At 31.7% G+C, this 17,663-nt stretch overlaps 1 protein-coding gene across 6 annotated transcripts in view; it reads right to left on the bottom strand.

The window, feature by feature from the left end:
- Window positions 1–6: 6 nt before the first annotated feature.
- Window positions 7–17,663, bottom strand: part of LOC148614133 (receptor-type tyrosine-protein phosphatase F-like) — a 66,838-nt gene continuing 49,181 nt past the window's right edge. For 5 of the 6 annotated variants that reach the window (XM_088587978.1, XM_088587981.1, XM_088587980.1 and 2 more), the window contains 10 exons: window positions 16,704–16,808; window positions 15,439–15,520; window positions 14,272–14,362; window positions 12,974–13,050; window positions 12,568–12,702; window positions 11,226–11,351; window positions 8,781–8,932; window positions 8,283–8,421; window positions 7,748–7,844; window positions 7–4,716 (listed from right to left, as the gene is read on the bottom strand). In XM_088587978.1, coding sequence (XP_088444104.1) covers window positions 4,679–4,716; window positions 7,748–7,844; window positions 8,283–8,421; window positions 8,781–8,932; window positions 11,226–11,351; window positions 12,568–12,702; window positions 12,974–13,050; window positions 14,272–14,362; window positions 15,439–15,520; window positions 16,704–16,808 — 1,042 coding nt within the window. In that variant the 3' untranslated portion in view covers window positions 7–4,678. Of the gene's footprint in view, window positions 4,717–7,747; window positions 7,845–8,282; window positions 8,422–8,780; window positions 8,933–10,531; window positions 10,684–11,225; window positions 11,352–12,567; window positions 12,703–12,973; window positions 13,051–14,271; window positions 14,363–15,438; window positions 15,521–16,703; window positions 16,809–17,663 lie in introns of all 6 variants that reach the window. The other variant, XM_088587979.1, reaches the window with a different exon arrangement.

Below are 17,663 nucleotides of genomic sequence, written 5' to 3'. Positions count from 1 at the left end.
ACCATATTATTCAATAATAATTTATTATTTAAAATATACATATAGTAACAATTTCAATTTTAATCATCAAAATTAAATTAAAGCATATAACAATATCAAATAAAGAAATAGAAAAAAAGCATATTGACTAGATCAATGAATTAAAACACAATTATTTCATGGAATATCAATTTTTAAAAAAAGTGTAACACTTCTATTCCCAAGCACATTTTCACATGACTCACACAATGCACAATAGCATGTTGTACCTTCCACTACAAAACATACTCCTAACCATGTAAGGGAACAATTATGGTTTAAACAAGTTTCCCTAAACACGTACAAAAATAATGAAATGAAAATATGGATAATATCGATGACTGATGTGACATTATGCACAAAGCGTACTCAATTTACAAGATGTACAATACAATTTGTATGGTGCTTACACAAGGTTCCAGGGACACAGGACAAAATGACAATATTGAACACTACCGACAAGGTTCTGGGCTGTACCACCTTAATTTGCAAGATGCATGACAATAAAACAATTACATGTGATACAATTCTTAGTATTACAGCCAGTATTATAGTTAACTCCAGGGAATAGAAATGGTCCTCCCTTGAATTGAATTACCACTATCTGGTGAAATGTCTTTGGTAGTTAACTGGATAATTATCAAGGAGATTTTAACTTTAAATCATTTCGTATGTATTTTAATCTACGTTTGAGAGAATTTTTTTATCTCTTTGTCAATTATTTAGTTGGAGGATCATCAGGTGATTGTCATTTAAGTGCAAGTGTTTGTAAGAATCAGGCAAAATGGGAAAAATCAGAAACATACAAGTCAAAACCCCACTGATCTGACAATAAAATATCACTCAAGGATGCTTTCTCTATTTGAAAAGACCATTATTTGATCACTGCATCATTGGATTTGCTCAGAAATTTTTCAATAGAATCTTTAAAAAAATGAGGTTTTCGACAGAGTTATCTGCCCTTGAAATGTTCATTTTCAGTGCATTTCAATGAAATCATAACTCAATGGTCCAGCAATGTATGCAAAATTTTGTCTTTATTCCTTGATTCTGATGGTGCAAATAGTCAAATTACATTATTAAAATGATGGGTTTTTTCATACTATGTTTCACCTACTGCCTCATTCTTAAAGGGATTGACGCTTAATCTAAGACCAACCAACTCAATTCCTTGAAGTTAACTACATAACTGGCTGTAAAAAAATGCATATTTTAAACAATAATGTTCATAGGTATCCCTATTTCAAAGAAATTGTTATAAAATGAGAATACAAACAAAAAACAAAAAAAACGGCCACAACAGAGCCTAAGTCTGCACATAGCTGCCTAGATAATAACTACTTTGCAATTTCACATTAAAAAAAAATTGTATGCATTGAGAAGGTTCTTCTCTTGGTACTTGTAACAAGAGGCTCCCAGGAGCCTGAATCGCTCATCTGGTTAAATTTGTGCCTTTTAAGGGCAATAACACTAACAAGGAGTTGTCAGACAATTTTGACTCCATTTGATTCATTGGACATATTTGTAAGCCTTTCAGCAATTGAAAGCTATTGGCTAAACCTAACAGATTTGGAGATGTATGCAAAAATCTGCTGTCTAACCCAATTGTTTTATTTTTAGAAATCGCAGCCATGTTTTTTCAATGATCAAAAATCAGTCATTATGGATACCCTATAAAACAAAAATGCCAACTTACAATGAATTTTGCAGAATAGTTTCTGAGGAGCAGATTTATTAAAGTAATAACATCAAAAACAGCAGAAAACGTTCAAAAAGGACAATAACTCTAACATGGGTCAACAAATTTTCACCAAATTTTGACTACAGATAGATCTCTTCATGCTGAATAATTTTACCCCAAGTCAGATTTTGGTCAGATATGCAAAAATCTGCTGTCTGACATCTATGTTCTATTTTTAATAACAGTGGCCATGCTTTATAACAGATCAAAAATCCAAACACTCATTTTTTTAAAGATACCCTTTAAAACAAAAATACCAACTTTCATTAAATTCTGTTAAGTAGTTTCTGAGAAGAAGATTTTTTAAAAACAGCAAAAAACGTCCAAAAAGGACAATAACTCCAACATGGGTCAACAGATTTTCACCAAATTTTGACCACAGACAGATCTCATCATGCTGAACACTTTGATCACATGTCAGAATTTGGCTAAACCTAACAGTTTAGGAGATATATGCAAAAAAACTACTGTCTGACCCCTATGTTCTATTTTTAGTAATGGCGGCCATGTTTTTCAAGGGATCAAAAATCCCCACATCAGTTCAATGCATGACACACCAAGGAACATTCATACCAAGTTTTGTTCCAATTGGTCAAGTGGTGTCAGAGGGGAAGATTTCTGAAAGAAATAACATTCAAAATAGCAAAAAAAGTCAAAAAAAGGGAATTAACTCTTAAAGAGATTTTCAGAATGTCAGACATTGCGATCACTCTATCCATAATGAATATCTTAATATGTATTACCATTTAAATAAAAAACACATAAAAAAAACATAAGACAGCAAGAAAAAAAATCATTTTCTGCTTTTAAAGGGCAATAACTCCTGTAAGTTTTTTTTATAAGGCTTTATTAGTAGACCTTGTCACAAAGATGTAAAATGCCACTGTATTTCATCATGTGATTTTTATAAATCTTGTCTGAAAATATAATTCCACTTCATAATAGTAGTAAAAACCCATCCCATCCTAGTATTAACAATACCACCTTTCTTATATAAGACCTTGTCACAAAGATGTAAAATGCCTCTACATACTATTTGGTTATTATGACAAATCTAAAATAAAAAAAAAGATTTGAATGAAATTCTAATAGCCATTCATTAAAAAATAAAATATAATGCTATGAATTACTAAATTAATAGGTTATTAATTTTGTGACTTGGTCATGCTTGACTAAAATATGATTTTAATTTTCAGGATGTGTTCAGAAAAATTGCCTCTTTGTAAAGTAAAAAAAAATCATTACGGTAGTTTACTGTTCTTTTGTGCCTACAGCCTAATCAGGATATTCTGGAAAACATAGCTCCACCCCCAAACAGCAAACTTAAATACTTTTATGTTTTGGTCTATACCTTCTAATATTGTATAATGGGAAATTTTTGCAAGGATATTTGTGAGGTTCGAGGAATCATGAAAATAAAATTTTGTCAAATTTAAGTATTATTATTTCTCAGTAATATCCCATGGACTGTATCAATAAACACAGTAAATAAATACAGTGAAAATTTAATATTCCTTTTCATAGAGCAGATTGTTAAATTTGGCACCTGTAAAAATTACCCACTATACAGTAACCAATCACAGAATCTAAGATGAACAATCTGTTAGCAACAGCTCGCTAGTGATACCCCGGCCTTTCATCACAATAAAAGGTTAATTCATGTTTTTTTAAGCAAACAAGAAGCAGATGTCATAAGAATACAAAAATGCACCCCATGATACAAAATCTCTGTGACAGAATGTCGGACTCAGGTAAAACAGTATACCCCTCTCCTATGGAGCAACGGTATAAATATACTTTCTTATACAGTTGTTGCACCAATAATGGTCCAGTTAACTAAGACATTGCATTGGGTAATGGTCATTCAATCAAGGAAAGACCAACTCTTTTCCCCAAACTATATTACATGCTGTAATGCTTTGTGTTTGGTTTACATGGCACCGGTATGTTTTTTTAAACGAAAAATCATAACAATATTTCAAAATCATACAAAATTACAATATCTTTTTTACAGCATCATTAATAGGGAACATTTAATCCCTTACAAATAAAAAACTTAAAAAGCAATACTGTGAAAGTACTTTAATTCGTGGATACCAATTTTCATGGATTAGGGAAGATACACAAGTTCGTGGATTCTTGAATTCGTGATTTTTAGGTTTTCAGTATAAACAACAATGTGAATTTCCTTTTCGTTGGAAACCAAATTTTGTGGTTTAACCGAGCCACAAAAACCTAAAAAATTGGTACCCCACAAACAATAGAACTCTCACAGTCTGTTTCTTACAACAACAAACAATTGTGTAAAACAAAATGCAACAAAACCACACAAGTCAATTATCCACATGTGATGTTTAAGAAATAAATCATGGAAACTCCATTTTATCATTGTTTGACCACATGATGGTCATTTATGTTGCATTATTTTACCATGAGCGATAGTGAGGGGTTGAATAACACCACAAATGGCCAGCCTGTGGTAAAACAATTATAAAGTGGAGTTTGCGTGATTTATTTCGATTCCAAAAGAATTATTTCTCATATTTTTAATAGACACACCTATGAGTTGCACGAAATGTTGGGTCATGTGTTTATCACTTTTTCAACATGGCTGTGGTCTAAAGAGCTTTGAAGCACTTCATATTAGAATCTTTCATTTATGACACTTATATGGTTCTTTGAATTCCATGTAGATGGAGTTCTTCAAGTCATGCCAAGTACTGCAGTCAACTTCAAGAAACTTGTTTGGGGTATCATAATTGCCACACAACAGCACATAAATACTTGCTAAGTGCTCCAACTTGCAAAAATCAGTTTCCAAACATGTATGAAAGCAGTAAAACAGTTGAGAAGTTGGAATTCTTTCCTGATTGTATTAATTGCAATACTGTTCAGAGTATTTTTCTCCTAGAAGTACTCTCAATTGATTCCTCTCCTTGGCACATTCTGGTAGACAGCTAAAATAAAAATACATGTTAATATCACAATTATGTACATAAACACTGGATAAAGCAAGCCAATTTTTATATAACATAATGAGTGCAAGATGGTGATGTTTTTCAGGCCTGTAAAAAATATATGCAGTGTAAGCAGAGCTATTGTGTATGTTTAAAATTTTGCAATCTACAAATCTTTTTTCATACATATTTCTTAATACATTTCAAAAAGTTCTGTGCCCAGTTTCATAAAAAAAATTCAAACTGATATTTTCCTCAAATCTTTGCTATTGTCCTAAAATCCTTGCTTTTGTCCTCAAATCTTCAATTTTAAGTGATTTCATAAATCAATATCTGAGTTGAGGAAAGATTTGAGGAGGTCTCACTTTGAGATTTTTTTTTGAAACCCTACCCAGATCATAATGAACTTACTAAGACACTGGGTGGCATTTTGGGATTTTTAAATATTTTATTAATGATGTTCATGATAGGTCAAGATGTATTTTACATGTATATATGCTGCCACAGCATGACACTGTTCACAAGGACTGAAGCTGAATCTATTAATTGGTCCATACATAAGTTTTTATCAAGCCCAATGATTATGATAAGATCTGGTACATGGGTTTTCTCTTAAATGAAAAACAAAACATTCAACACATGTATCAATTCAGACCCTAACTTACACCATACAAATCATTCAATATGTGTATCAATTCAGACCTTAATCTACACCACACATATCATTCAACATGTGTATCAATTCAGACCCTAACTTACACCACACAAATCATTCCACATGTGTATCAATTCAGACCCTAACTTACACCACACATATCATTCCACATAAGTATCAATTCAGACCCTAACTTACACCACACATATCATTCCACATAAGTATCAATTCAGACCCTAACCTACACCACACAAATCATTCAATATGTGCATCAATTCAGACCCTAACCTACACCACACATATCATTCATTATGTGTATCAATTCAGACCCTAACTTACACCACACAAATCATTCCACATGTGTATCAATTCAGACCCTAATTTACACCACACATATCATTCCACATAAGTATCAATTCAGACCCTAACTTACACCACACAAATCATTCAACATAAGTATCAATTCAGACCCTAACTTACACCACACAAATCATTCAACATGTGTATCTATTCAGACCCTAACCTACACCACACAAATTATTCAATATGTGTATCAATTCAGACCCTAACCTACACCACACTAATCATTCAATATGTGTATCAATTCAAACTCTAACCTACACCACACAAAACATTTAACATGTGTATGAACTCAGATTCCATCATATGCCACACAATCACTCAAAGTATGTATGAATTCACATTTCATCCTACACCCTCTCCTAAAATTGCAATTTTTTTAGATATCTAGAAATAAAGTATCAGTCTATGTAAGAATCAGGCAACGGATGAAACATGGTATGAAAAAATTTTGTAAGTGTAATATCAACTATGAAAAATCAGAATCAAGGAAAGACAAGATTTACCATATTATCTTAGTAAAATGAAGCATAATTTCATTGAAATACATTGTAAATGATTCTTTCAAGAGCAGACCCTCTGTTTTCTTACATCATAAAGAAAAAATTACTAACAAATCCAGTGATGCAAAGATCTACAAAAGGTCATTTCAAATAAAGATGACCTCTTCGAGTGAAATGATTTTATTCTATTTTATTCGATTCTTACACCTATGATTTTTCAACACTGTATACTTCTATTCCCCATACTCAGTTAAAATCTTGACTTAAAAACATTATAAATCGTTATTTTTCCAAAAAAGATGGTACACCTAGATACAAATATATAGTTCTTGGTAGAGATTCCTCATACTTTGTAAGAAATAATTCCAAAACATCTTCCAAATATACAGAGGAAGATGTTTACAAAATGCTGGAATTTTTATTAGACAACATATTTATCCATAGTGGTGGACAAGTTTTTCAACAAATGGTCGGCATTCCAATGAGAACAAATTGTGCTCCTGTACTTGCTGTCCTATTCCTTCACTCTTATGAGGCTGACTTTATGGCTGATCTGATCCGAAAGAAAGAAAATCATTTTGCTAGATCCTTTAATCTCAGTTTTCGCTATATAGATGACGTATTATCTTTAAACAATACTAATTTCAGGGATTTGATACATCGTATCTACCCCAAAGAACTTGAGATAAAGGATACTACAGACACTGTAAAGTCAGCCATATCTTGACCTACACTTAGAAATCGATGGTAAAGGAAAACTATTTACCAAACTTTACAACAAACATGATGACTTTTTATTCAGAATTGTCAACTTTCCTTTCATCTTTGGCAGCATCCCTTCAGCACCTGCATATGGAGTGTTCATATCACAACTCATACATTATGCCAGAGCTTGCCAAAACTACGCAGACTTTTTGTATCACGCTAGAACTCTAACAAATAGGCTTTTGAAACAGGGTTATGTTGCTACCAGATTGAAGTCATCACTACAGAAGTTTTATGGTCGTCATCATGAATCGTGGATCGTTATGGTGTATCCATCTGTACCATGAGAACTGATTTATTCAACAGGTCATGGTTTTCCTTTCCTCGTTTGTCTACCCCGGACTTGACTTTTCATGAGCTACTCGGCAGATATTTCTAGAAAAGCAGAGGACACATACCCAACTGGTGCACCTGGCCCATGCTCCCAGTTTTTAGTGGAGTATGAGTTGCTCATTTGGTTTTGTTACTTTGTATGTATGATTTTAGTTACTTTATGTTCTTTGTTGTGTATGTCTGTTTTCCATGTCTGGTCTCTGTCCCTGGATTACATTCTTTTGATACCACTATAACCTTGGTTCCCTTGATTACTCTTACAAAAATTTGTATTTAACAATTATATTTGTTGAACAAAACTTATTATCTGTCCTTAACTCACACTTACTCAATTTTCTGGAATATCAGATTTTTACTTTCAATTCATCCAACCTTCCCTTATCAAACCCTCTCAAAATATGAAATATAAGTTTACCTTCATCACCTCCATCATAAGCATCCTCTTCATCAGTGTCTTCTGCTAATGCTAAGATGTAGTCATTTAAACAATGATGAATAAATATATACTGGTCCTGTAATTCAAAAGATAATAATTTTAATTATTTTTTTAACAAAATTTTTTTTGAATGTGCTGACGTGAATCTTGAGGTATTATAATTAATCCTGTTCAAACAGTTTATCTGTTAAAAGTTGCGCATGGTAAACAAATCTTTCAAATTTTGTCAGGCACGATCAAATTTTATCAATTTAATCTAAAGCCAAATTATTTCCCTTGATTGGTACTTCAGGAATTGCTATCAGACATATCCCAACTATGGGTATTTCAAATCTTAAAATATAGATTTGGATCCACATAGGTGTTTTAGTGGTTGGAATTTCCCTTTAGTTTTTGCTAATTTCAAGCACATTTTTGGCAAAAACTGACCACTAATTGCCAAAAAACCCTTTTTTTTCTCAACCCCTTTTCATAATCTCTGGATACAAACTAAAATATGACAATTCTTACAAACCTCAGTTTGGACCATATTGCACCTATGGTTTCTCAATTTCAGTACATCTCCAAATACATCTATCTCATTTGCATCATTATCTAACTGGTGTAGGAATATATCTACTGCTATAAATGTTCCTGTACGACCCACTCCAGCACTGTTAATAGTATATTCATATCATAATGTAGTTAAAATAAAGTTTTTTTGAGCCACCAGAAAATTTGATGATATTTTTCAAATTATATCTATTTCATTATTGTGTTACTGATTTAATGAAGTACTATTTTCAAACCTTTGACTTTATTATTCTCTTTTTTTTTAACAAAAATGACAATAATTCTTTGCAGAACAATTATTTGCAATTCTGAATTTTGGTGTTATTTGCTTTACTTTGTACTCAGATTTTTTCCATTGTTTGACACTTGATATTCCTAATTTTTATAATGACATAAACAATATGTTTTTCCTCTAAAACTTTATCTGTAGCAGTTTTACAATTTGTTTTCCTCCATTTACCTGCAATGAACAGTGATTGGTCCTTTCATAGTGGGGTCAACATTTGACCTTACAGTTTTAACCAATTGGATCATACTATTTGTAGAGGAGGGCACGCCCATATCAGGCCATGCAATGTACAGGAAATGCTTCAAATATTTCTTTATATTCGCCTACAATGGATACATGCAGAATAAATGAATAGTGGTTTGAAAGAAATACTACAGGTAGGCAGGTGCTCAAACATACATGTATTCAACCCTTGAGACTTATATAGTGCACTGGAAAAACTGGTATGGGTGAAGTACTGTTGGAAAAAATGAATTAAGTACAAGTACATAAATTAATACAAATTTTAAATACTTCTGACTCAAATCTCTGTTTTCTAAACCAAGAATTCATCCAAACTTAATCTACAATAGAAACACTTTAAGCAGTCTAACATAAAAAAATGATATCCATAATTCTATTTAAATGCAAAATATATTTTCTTTAATGCAAAAAAGGAAAAGAAAAACAAAATGCTTTACTTGTATACATGTAGTCTTCATAAAAGTTCTAAATAAAAAATTAATTATGAGTATTTACCCTTAAAAGATTTAACAATGCAGTAAATTAAAGTTATTAATAAAAAAATAAAATGTTCACTATATACTGTACCTCCCCCCACCTCTTAAAAAGGGGTATAAGGATGCTGTCAAATATAACCATACTTTATTATAATAACATTGTTCTCCTGTAACAACTGTTGAGATCAAAGACAGACAATAGCTAAAATATAAGCCATGACACAGATGCTAAATGACACCTAAGTCTTCGTTTTGTAAAAATTGAAAGAAACAGAATCTACAACTTAAAGCTCATTGATTACAAAATTTCTGACATCTCAAGAAATAAATTTTTGTAGTTTTCATATCTCTGCTAAGCTCAATAATAAACTATGAAAATTTATTTCTCTCTATGCAAGAAATTTCCATAATCAACCTCGCCATCGTTTTAGATTTTATATTTATAGGTTATCTAAGACTATCTGGAAGGTTACTAGAGGATAGGTAAATTGTACTGAACTACAACTACAGGACAAGATACTAAACATTTAGGTAGGTGCTGAAGGAATCAATTCTACAAGGACAATAGCCAATATCTACACACTAACACCTTAGGCCTATTTTCATCAAACATTTCAAATTGAGAATTTTCAGAAATACATTCTCAACTTCAATATTGACTGATTAGAATGAAAAGTATATATATTAAATTTCATAAATGAAAGAGCAGGCTCACATACCCCACATAACTTCATATTTGACATCAATCCCAAATAATTATCCCCTCAATAAATTATATGAAAGTAAATTCCCTACACGCTCAATCATTCAATTCAGAAAGTAAAAAATCAAAGTACTTTCAAGGCAATAAGCAAATATATATATATATATATGAACTTTACGAAAGTTTCCATTAAAAAAAAGTGGTTCCCTCCAAAGAATTTCTGTAAAAATAATTATCATCCAAGCTTCAATAGCCAGCAGGACTATAAGTAAGTTTGAAGAAATCCAACAAAAATGAAGGCAATACCTAGGCATTAACATAGTAATAACGGACAGACAGACAGGAAACAATCAATATACCCTCTGCAACTTATCCAATGTCTTTTTTATGTTTCATAATATCTCAGTTTGAAATGTTTTTTTGTGAATCCTAGGCCTGGTGGAAGACAACAAAAAAAGGTGCATAAACTACAGGGAACCAGTCGACCATCAAACTGATACCTGCAATGAACAACTATTGGACCAGGTTTTATATGTGGTGTAAAAACCTGAACTGATCTGACAAAATCTATCAGTATCCAGGTGGTCTCTGGACAACCAAAATCAGGCCATTTTAAAAAGTGAACATGTTTCACTTTTTGACACTTGTTGCCCTAAAAAATTGAAGAAATTTACAAATATTAAGGAGGTACACCTAGGGTAAGGGATGCAACTCTTAAAATCATTGGAACTTTTGTATTCATCAATTTTACATCAATCTCATGTAATCATCAAAATAACTTGGGCTGATTTCATTCTGTATCAAATGAAAGCTTGAGAGGCTTTGGTGAAATTGAATATGATACAAACATATCACTGATTTCATGAGTCATGTCCCTTACCCTAGGTCTACCTCCTTAAATTAAAATTATTGAATATTTCAAAAGACAATTCAAAGTAAATTAATTCAAACAACTCTGTTAATTGCAGATCTGATTTTACAAGGTCAACATACAAACTGGAAAATTGGCAAAATATGGAGTAAGTATATAGTAAAAAAAGAATCATCCTGGACTAGGAAAAGCAGAATTCCCCTTTAAAGTGTAAAAAAAATGATGTCAGTAATTACTTAATCCTTAGTTGATTCAGCAGTAAGACTTAATCTGAAAATTCTGCATGAATTATCTCCCTTACAAAATACTAACAAAATACTTACAAGTGTTATACTTATTGTTCTGAGAACATACTCAGGAAGATGAGACTCATTTTCTATTTCAATGCTCAGATCTCCATAGTAGACTGGTTCTTTTACACATTCTGGCCAGTAACAATCACATTTTCTCTACAAATTAAAAAATTCTGGATGCATAAAAATATAGATGATGACATTAAATATCTGTACCCTTCATACCTCCATCTGTTTCCACATTGACGAAGGGAGAATAGGAGATCCTTCACATTTATTATGGCCCCTGCATTAGTTAAAAGCGATTTAAAACCCTCAAAACAGACCACTCAGTGATCATTGAAATTATAAAAAAAATAACCTACAGAATTTGCTACATGGCTCTTCTTTATTAAAATAACAGGCCGATGTCTAAGTATACATTTTACAGCTATAAACCTGAATCTGTATTTTTTTAAAATTCAGGATTCATTGTCAAGGCATGTCCCATACAACTCTGGTATATTATGACCTAACAACTGTTGATTTCTTGCAGATAATTGGAATAAGATACAACCTGTATTATGCAGAAAGGTCAATTCATTACATAGGAAAATAAACCAAAACAAATAAACAGCTGCACCCCATATTTATATGCCTGTTCCCCTGTTGAAGGATTTAGTGAATCACTGACATGTGAAAAAAAAATCCAATAAAAATATGAAAAAGTCTGAAATTAAAGATAAAATTTTCTCCAAAAAGTATACAGACTGTTAGACCGTCATAATAAACACTAGTGTCAAGTTGGAAGTTTATTTTGCAAGTGGTTCTTCCATGAAAAAAAAACATCTAAAAAAGTCAATAACTCAAAAAAGAAGAATAGGAATTTCACCAAAATGTTTACAGACATTTAAATAATAGTTACTAATAACTGAGTGAAGCTTGAAGTAAATCCAATATGGTATTTCCAAAATATGGGATGACATGCAAAATCCTAACCCTCCCCCTTTTTAAAATAGTCTCTGAACTCATAAACTGCAACTGGAGTTTTCTCTAGACAATCATAACAAATTTTTGTGTAAAATTTAGGTTTTTAAACAAAGGCTTCTTAAGTTACACGACCACCTGTAAAAACAGGTAGACAGACATTTGTATAACACAATACAACCCGTATAAAAATTTGCTTGGTATTCCTTCATCCCCCCTTCAAATTTAGGCACAGATTCAAGGGGAAAAGACTTCCAAAAACTAAGACTTGAACAAAATGTAACTATTTTTGCATGATTTCTTGGTTTTTCTGTCAATATGCTAAAAATATTTGTAAACAATATTCCCAAGCCCACTTCAAACATAAGATCCTGGATATAACCACAAGAAAAAAAGTAAACAATACCTTCCCTCGTTCTATACACTGTGTTAACATTACAATAACACTGACATTCTGTTCCCATATCATTCTCCAGAAATCATCTTTGGTTGAAGGTAATGGACCTTGACTTGCTATATATTCTCTTTTTGAATTGTAACCCTGTAAACATTAATTGAACTTAAATTATCATTAAGAGAGACTTGGAGGACTTATATGTATATCAAGTCACTTTTGCAATACTTGGAAATTTAAATTACTAATCATATATTAGAAAACTGCAAAGTAGAATGTCACGTTCCTTTCTTAGGTCACAAACCAGCAATTTTGGAGACGGTTAATGCATTTGATAAACAGAACTCCACTGATCATAAGATGCACAAAATATGAAATACAGAAAAAGATTCATATAAAAAATACAAACACATCTTACCGGAATATAGTTTGCATTAATGTAATCTGACCCTTCTTCGTCATCCAAAGGAAGTAACTTCACACGACTGTGGTCATCTAAAAAATGTGTAAATGACATTTATATAAAAAAAATACATGAAAATGGCCTTATCATTATTATTTGAATAATTAATTTAAAAAATCATGCGGGAATGTTTCTGTGACAGCTAACAAAGATATAGAAAAGGAACTACAAAGGAAACTGAAGTGGGCCTATCATTTCAAAAGGTTGAAAAAACCTTAAAAAATTCTTGGATAAATAAAATTTTAGAAAAAGAGCTGTCAATGCATACTGGGAACATTCAGACAGTCAGTGCATGAGTAAGGAGTAAGGCTCACACATCATATTGGGAACATTCAGACAGTCAGTGCATGAATACGGAGTAAGGCTCACACAGCATAGCAGGTTGTGACAAGCTATTTTATTTTGATAGTTTACATAAGAATTGATTTCTCCGATAACCTTTTTATTTTCATTAAGTTCAAGATTGGGCCCATCTAATGGACCATGAACTATTTCAACTCTCAAGACGTGTTGTAAGAAAGACAAAAATTATGTTTAGCTATATATTCAATTAACTTAACCTACATAACCAGCTTCTGAACTTTGTACAGAAATTGCAGAAATTAAGTCAGTACCAACAGGCTTATGAAAACAAAAGTAGGATACATCATTCATTTCATAATACAAACATTCACTGATATAAATGACAAACAAATATACTAAATTAAGTAGCACTCCAGCTAAGAATCATGCAAACTGTGATTCATGGGTGTAAAGCCTACATATTTTTATTTTTGATATTTTGTTTAAATTGCCATAGTAAACAGAAATTAATATTTGTTTTTTTTATATAACCTGTGTTCTTAAGAGATAAAAATTTTATAGAATGCTCTGTAGATTTCAAAATTAATGGAGATAACTCTGTAAATGACACTCAAATACAATGGAATCTATTAGATTTTAAATGTTGATCATCTCATAAGAGCAGACAGATTGGAATAAATAATTACATATTTCAAAATATAGACACATAAACCAACTTAATTTCAAAAATAAAAATTATGTAGCCTTTATTGTGGTGTATCAAATTTTTAAGATTTTGCATGACTCTTGCAAAGATAGCTACTTAACAACTAATTTATTACTTATAACTCCACTTCCAGTTAGAAATTTGTCAAAATCCAAAAGAGGAAAGAATCCACAAAAATTAACAATCACAAAATTCAATTGTACATTTGTCTCCATTTGTTTTGATGTGAGCAAATCTAACTTACATGGCAGGATATTTGTATATCTATTTTTCAATCTACATTCCTGTGTTTCTGCAGCCTCTGTAGCAAAGGTGGGTACCATTGCTTTAAGTTCCTATATAGAAATAATAATTATTTTTACAGTGAGTTAAATACTTAACTTCAGGGAATTGAGTTGGTCTTCCCTTGGCTGAATGACCATAACCTGATGAACTTATTAACTGGACAACAGACAAGATTTCAAATTTCTATTGCTCCATAGGAATTTGATTACATGTCTGATGGAAAGTTTAAATCTTGTTTTCTTGTCTTTTACTCCTAGAAAGTTTTTTCATCATGTAAACATGTATACCAAATTTCATGATAATGAGACACATCTTCATAGAAAAACCCTTATATACAGAGCCAAATGTGCCACATATGATAATCATATGGTGCCCAATTAATATGATATTCAGCAAATATAGCAGCTTAAAAAATCATTCAAGGAAAAATGACACAACTATTCTCATATATTTAAAAAATTCTGTCATCTATGAAAAAGAGCTCCAAATAAACAATTTTAACAAGGAAGGGCCATGAGAACTAATAAATTAACTTCAAATGGCCTAACCCAACATGTCAATTTCATTCTAGGACTATTGGAAGCATTGTATCTATGTAAGGAATAATACAAGAAATTGGCTCATGAGGAAAACACCCACTTTCCATCATGTTTTTTTTTTTAAAACAGATAACTTATGAGTACAAAAGACTATCCCACAATACAACATACCTATTGGAAGCTTAGTACATTATAACCTGTGATTAATAGTAGCTGAGAAAAATGTGATGAAAAATTTGTATATTACCACTGTATAAGAAAAAACATTATATAGAAAGCCGTGATTTACTGAGTGTGCCAAGTGTAAAAAATTTGGACAATGTCCAATGTGAAAAAAATTTGGTAATTTCACTCTCAGACTATCACCCACCCAAACATCACAACATATATATCTATCCGCCATTCACAAAATTTAAAATTCATGTTGAAAACAATGAATAATGGAGGAAATCTATACAATAGCTGTATTAATTTGCATGGTAAAGTACTTCAGTGCGGCTTTGAAATAGAGAACAAACCTCCTACACAGATTAATTGCATATTTTCTTTCCATAGACTATCAATAATATACTTTACAGTCAACAAACCTTGTATTCCTTGGAAAAGAAATGATTTGAGTCCCTGGCCATTATTTCTACATGCTGATAAAACCTGTCTATTTTAACTGGTCTGTAAAAAGAATAATCACAAAAAATAAAGCACTATAATCAATAATCTGCAAACATCAATTAAGCACATAATTAATTTATATGCCATAAATGTCACAGCAGTAAGAGTTCAAACTCCCGTAGAGGGAATGACCAAACATTTTCTTCCAAAATTTGACAGTTGTAACATCGTTTGGAATTTTAAACCCTGATTAAACTGTAAACCTGTCTAAACAAGACGTTTCTTTGAAGTCATATCTTATCAATTTAAATGTATTTGGAAACTGGGTAAACCACACTACTGTCTAAATCAACCAAATTCTACAGTCAACAAGAGATTTGGTTTAGGTCTCACTAACCACTTCCGGGTCAAATGGCCATCCCCCTATGTAGTACCAAAAACACACTGAACCTAGACATATGCATTGTAAGTGCATTATTTGTGTGTATTATGATTAAAAGTAGTCAAAATAAAGCTGAGAATGTGTACTTTAAAATCATATATGTAATTAACTACAAAGTGTATGAATATTGTTTACATGTGTGAGTAATTTGCCTCCATGCTGTCAGTTAGCAGAACAGGTAAAAATGTGGATTTTCAGTATTATTTATTCAAGTAAATTTTGTGAAGAATTTCTACTATGATCGTACCATTAGCATAATGATTTTTGAAGCCTTATTTTCCAAGCTTCGCAACGGTAAATTACTTTTTTAACATGTAAAGTAATGGAAACGTTAGAAGTGGTTAGTGAGACCTTAACCGTAATAACAACAGTTTTTAAGAATGGTCAAGTTAAAATGTTGGGGTATGTTCATGAGAGAGATTCATAATAGCTAACTTTCGTGTAAATTTGATCAAAATTCATTGTGAAATGTAAGCTTGTGAGTGGTACATTACAAAATAAATTTTGAAGAAATTTCTGTTTTCAAGGGAGAATACTGATTTTTTTAAATTATCCTCATGAATTTTTCCTAATTCACTGAGAAATGCATGTGCAAGAGCCCATACAAAACAAATTTGTAGAAATTTCAACTATCAAAGGAGATAACATGAACAATGTAGGCTGGTATTAAAGTGTTGATTTTTTGACTATTCAATGAGTTTCATCATTAAAACCTTTGGAGCAAGTTTTATTCAAATTCTTCTTTTTCTACCAGATATATACTTCTTATTGTTTTCCTTAGTAACCATAGTAACAGCATACCTATTCTTCCTCTTGTCTTCACTGTCAACAGATATCTTCTTCTTAGGTTGTCTTACAGCTTTGAGTTGGATCACCTCTTTGACCTGTGTTGGTGATTTAAAACAGCTGCAAAGAATAATTCGAAATTTATGTATAAAACAAGAAAATCTGTTCAAAGTTCACTCAAGAATTCCCCACTCCTTATCCTAGCAAAGTCAAAATATATTATTTTGAAAAAGTAAAGCTTCTGTCAAAATATATAGTGAATGTGGTTAGTAATTGCAGAGAAAAACTGTGACAAAACAGGTTGAGGATGGATAAATGGACAATTGGGTGGATGGACACAAAGCACTACAAACCTCCTACAAGCACAGATTGTAAATAAAAGATTACTGCATCATTATCCTGTTTAAGCCAGAAATACCAAGCTCACCTAATGTCAGAATTTGATTTAAATCCCGTGAAAGGTTAAATATCTACCCCCTAAGGGATCCAACAATTGTGTTTGTTAGTCATTCAAAGTTACAAATGGTTTTCAACTGGAACTGGTTCATTTCAACATACTGCAATTTTTTTGCATTTTGCAAATGGTGCATAAATAAATAACATAATACTCCAGTAATGTGTGTGTGTGTGTGTGCATGGTAAAAATTAATTTCTTGTGATGCATTGGCAATGGTGCATGGTAAATGGTTAATTCTGTAACATGTACAAGAAATCTATGAGCCAATGCTAATTAATGATATCCTGCTAATCACAATATAAGGCAAATAAACAAAGTCTTCCATAAACAGGAAGTTGACAAATTTTTCTAAAAATAGATCAAACCTTCAGGAAGAATGTTTTAAAATTTCAAGCCACTGTAATGAGTACTTGCTGAGAAAAGTGACTGAAATATTTGTTGTTGATGAACACAAGGACAAGGGTAAAACAGTATACCCTTTCTCCTTCGGAATGGGGTAGAATGATAGATGTAGTAAG

The sequence above is a fragment of the Perna viridis genome, chromosome 6, assembly GCF_037379345.1.
Source record: "Perna viridis isolate PV_CMFRI_1.1 ecotype Kerala chromosome 6, ASM3737934v1, whole genome shotgun sequence".
Taxonomy (NCBI): domain Eukaryota; kingdom Metazoa; phylum Mollusca; class Bivalvia; order Mytilida; family Mytilidae; genus Perna; species Perna viridis.
The sequence above is the reverse complement of the archived record's forward strand: the minus strand, read 5'-3'. Positions and strand labels throughout refer to the sequence as shown.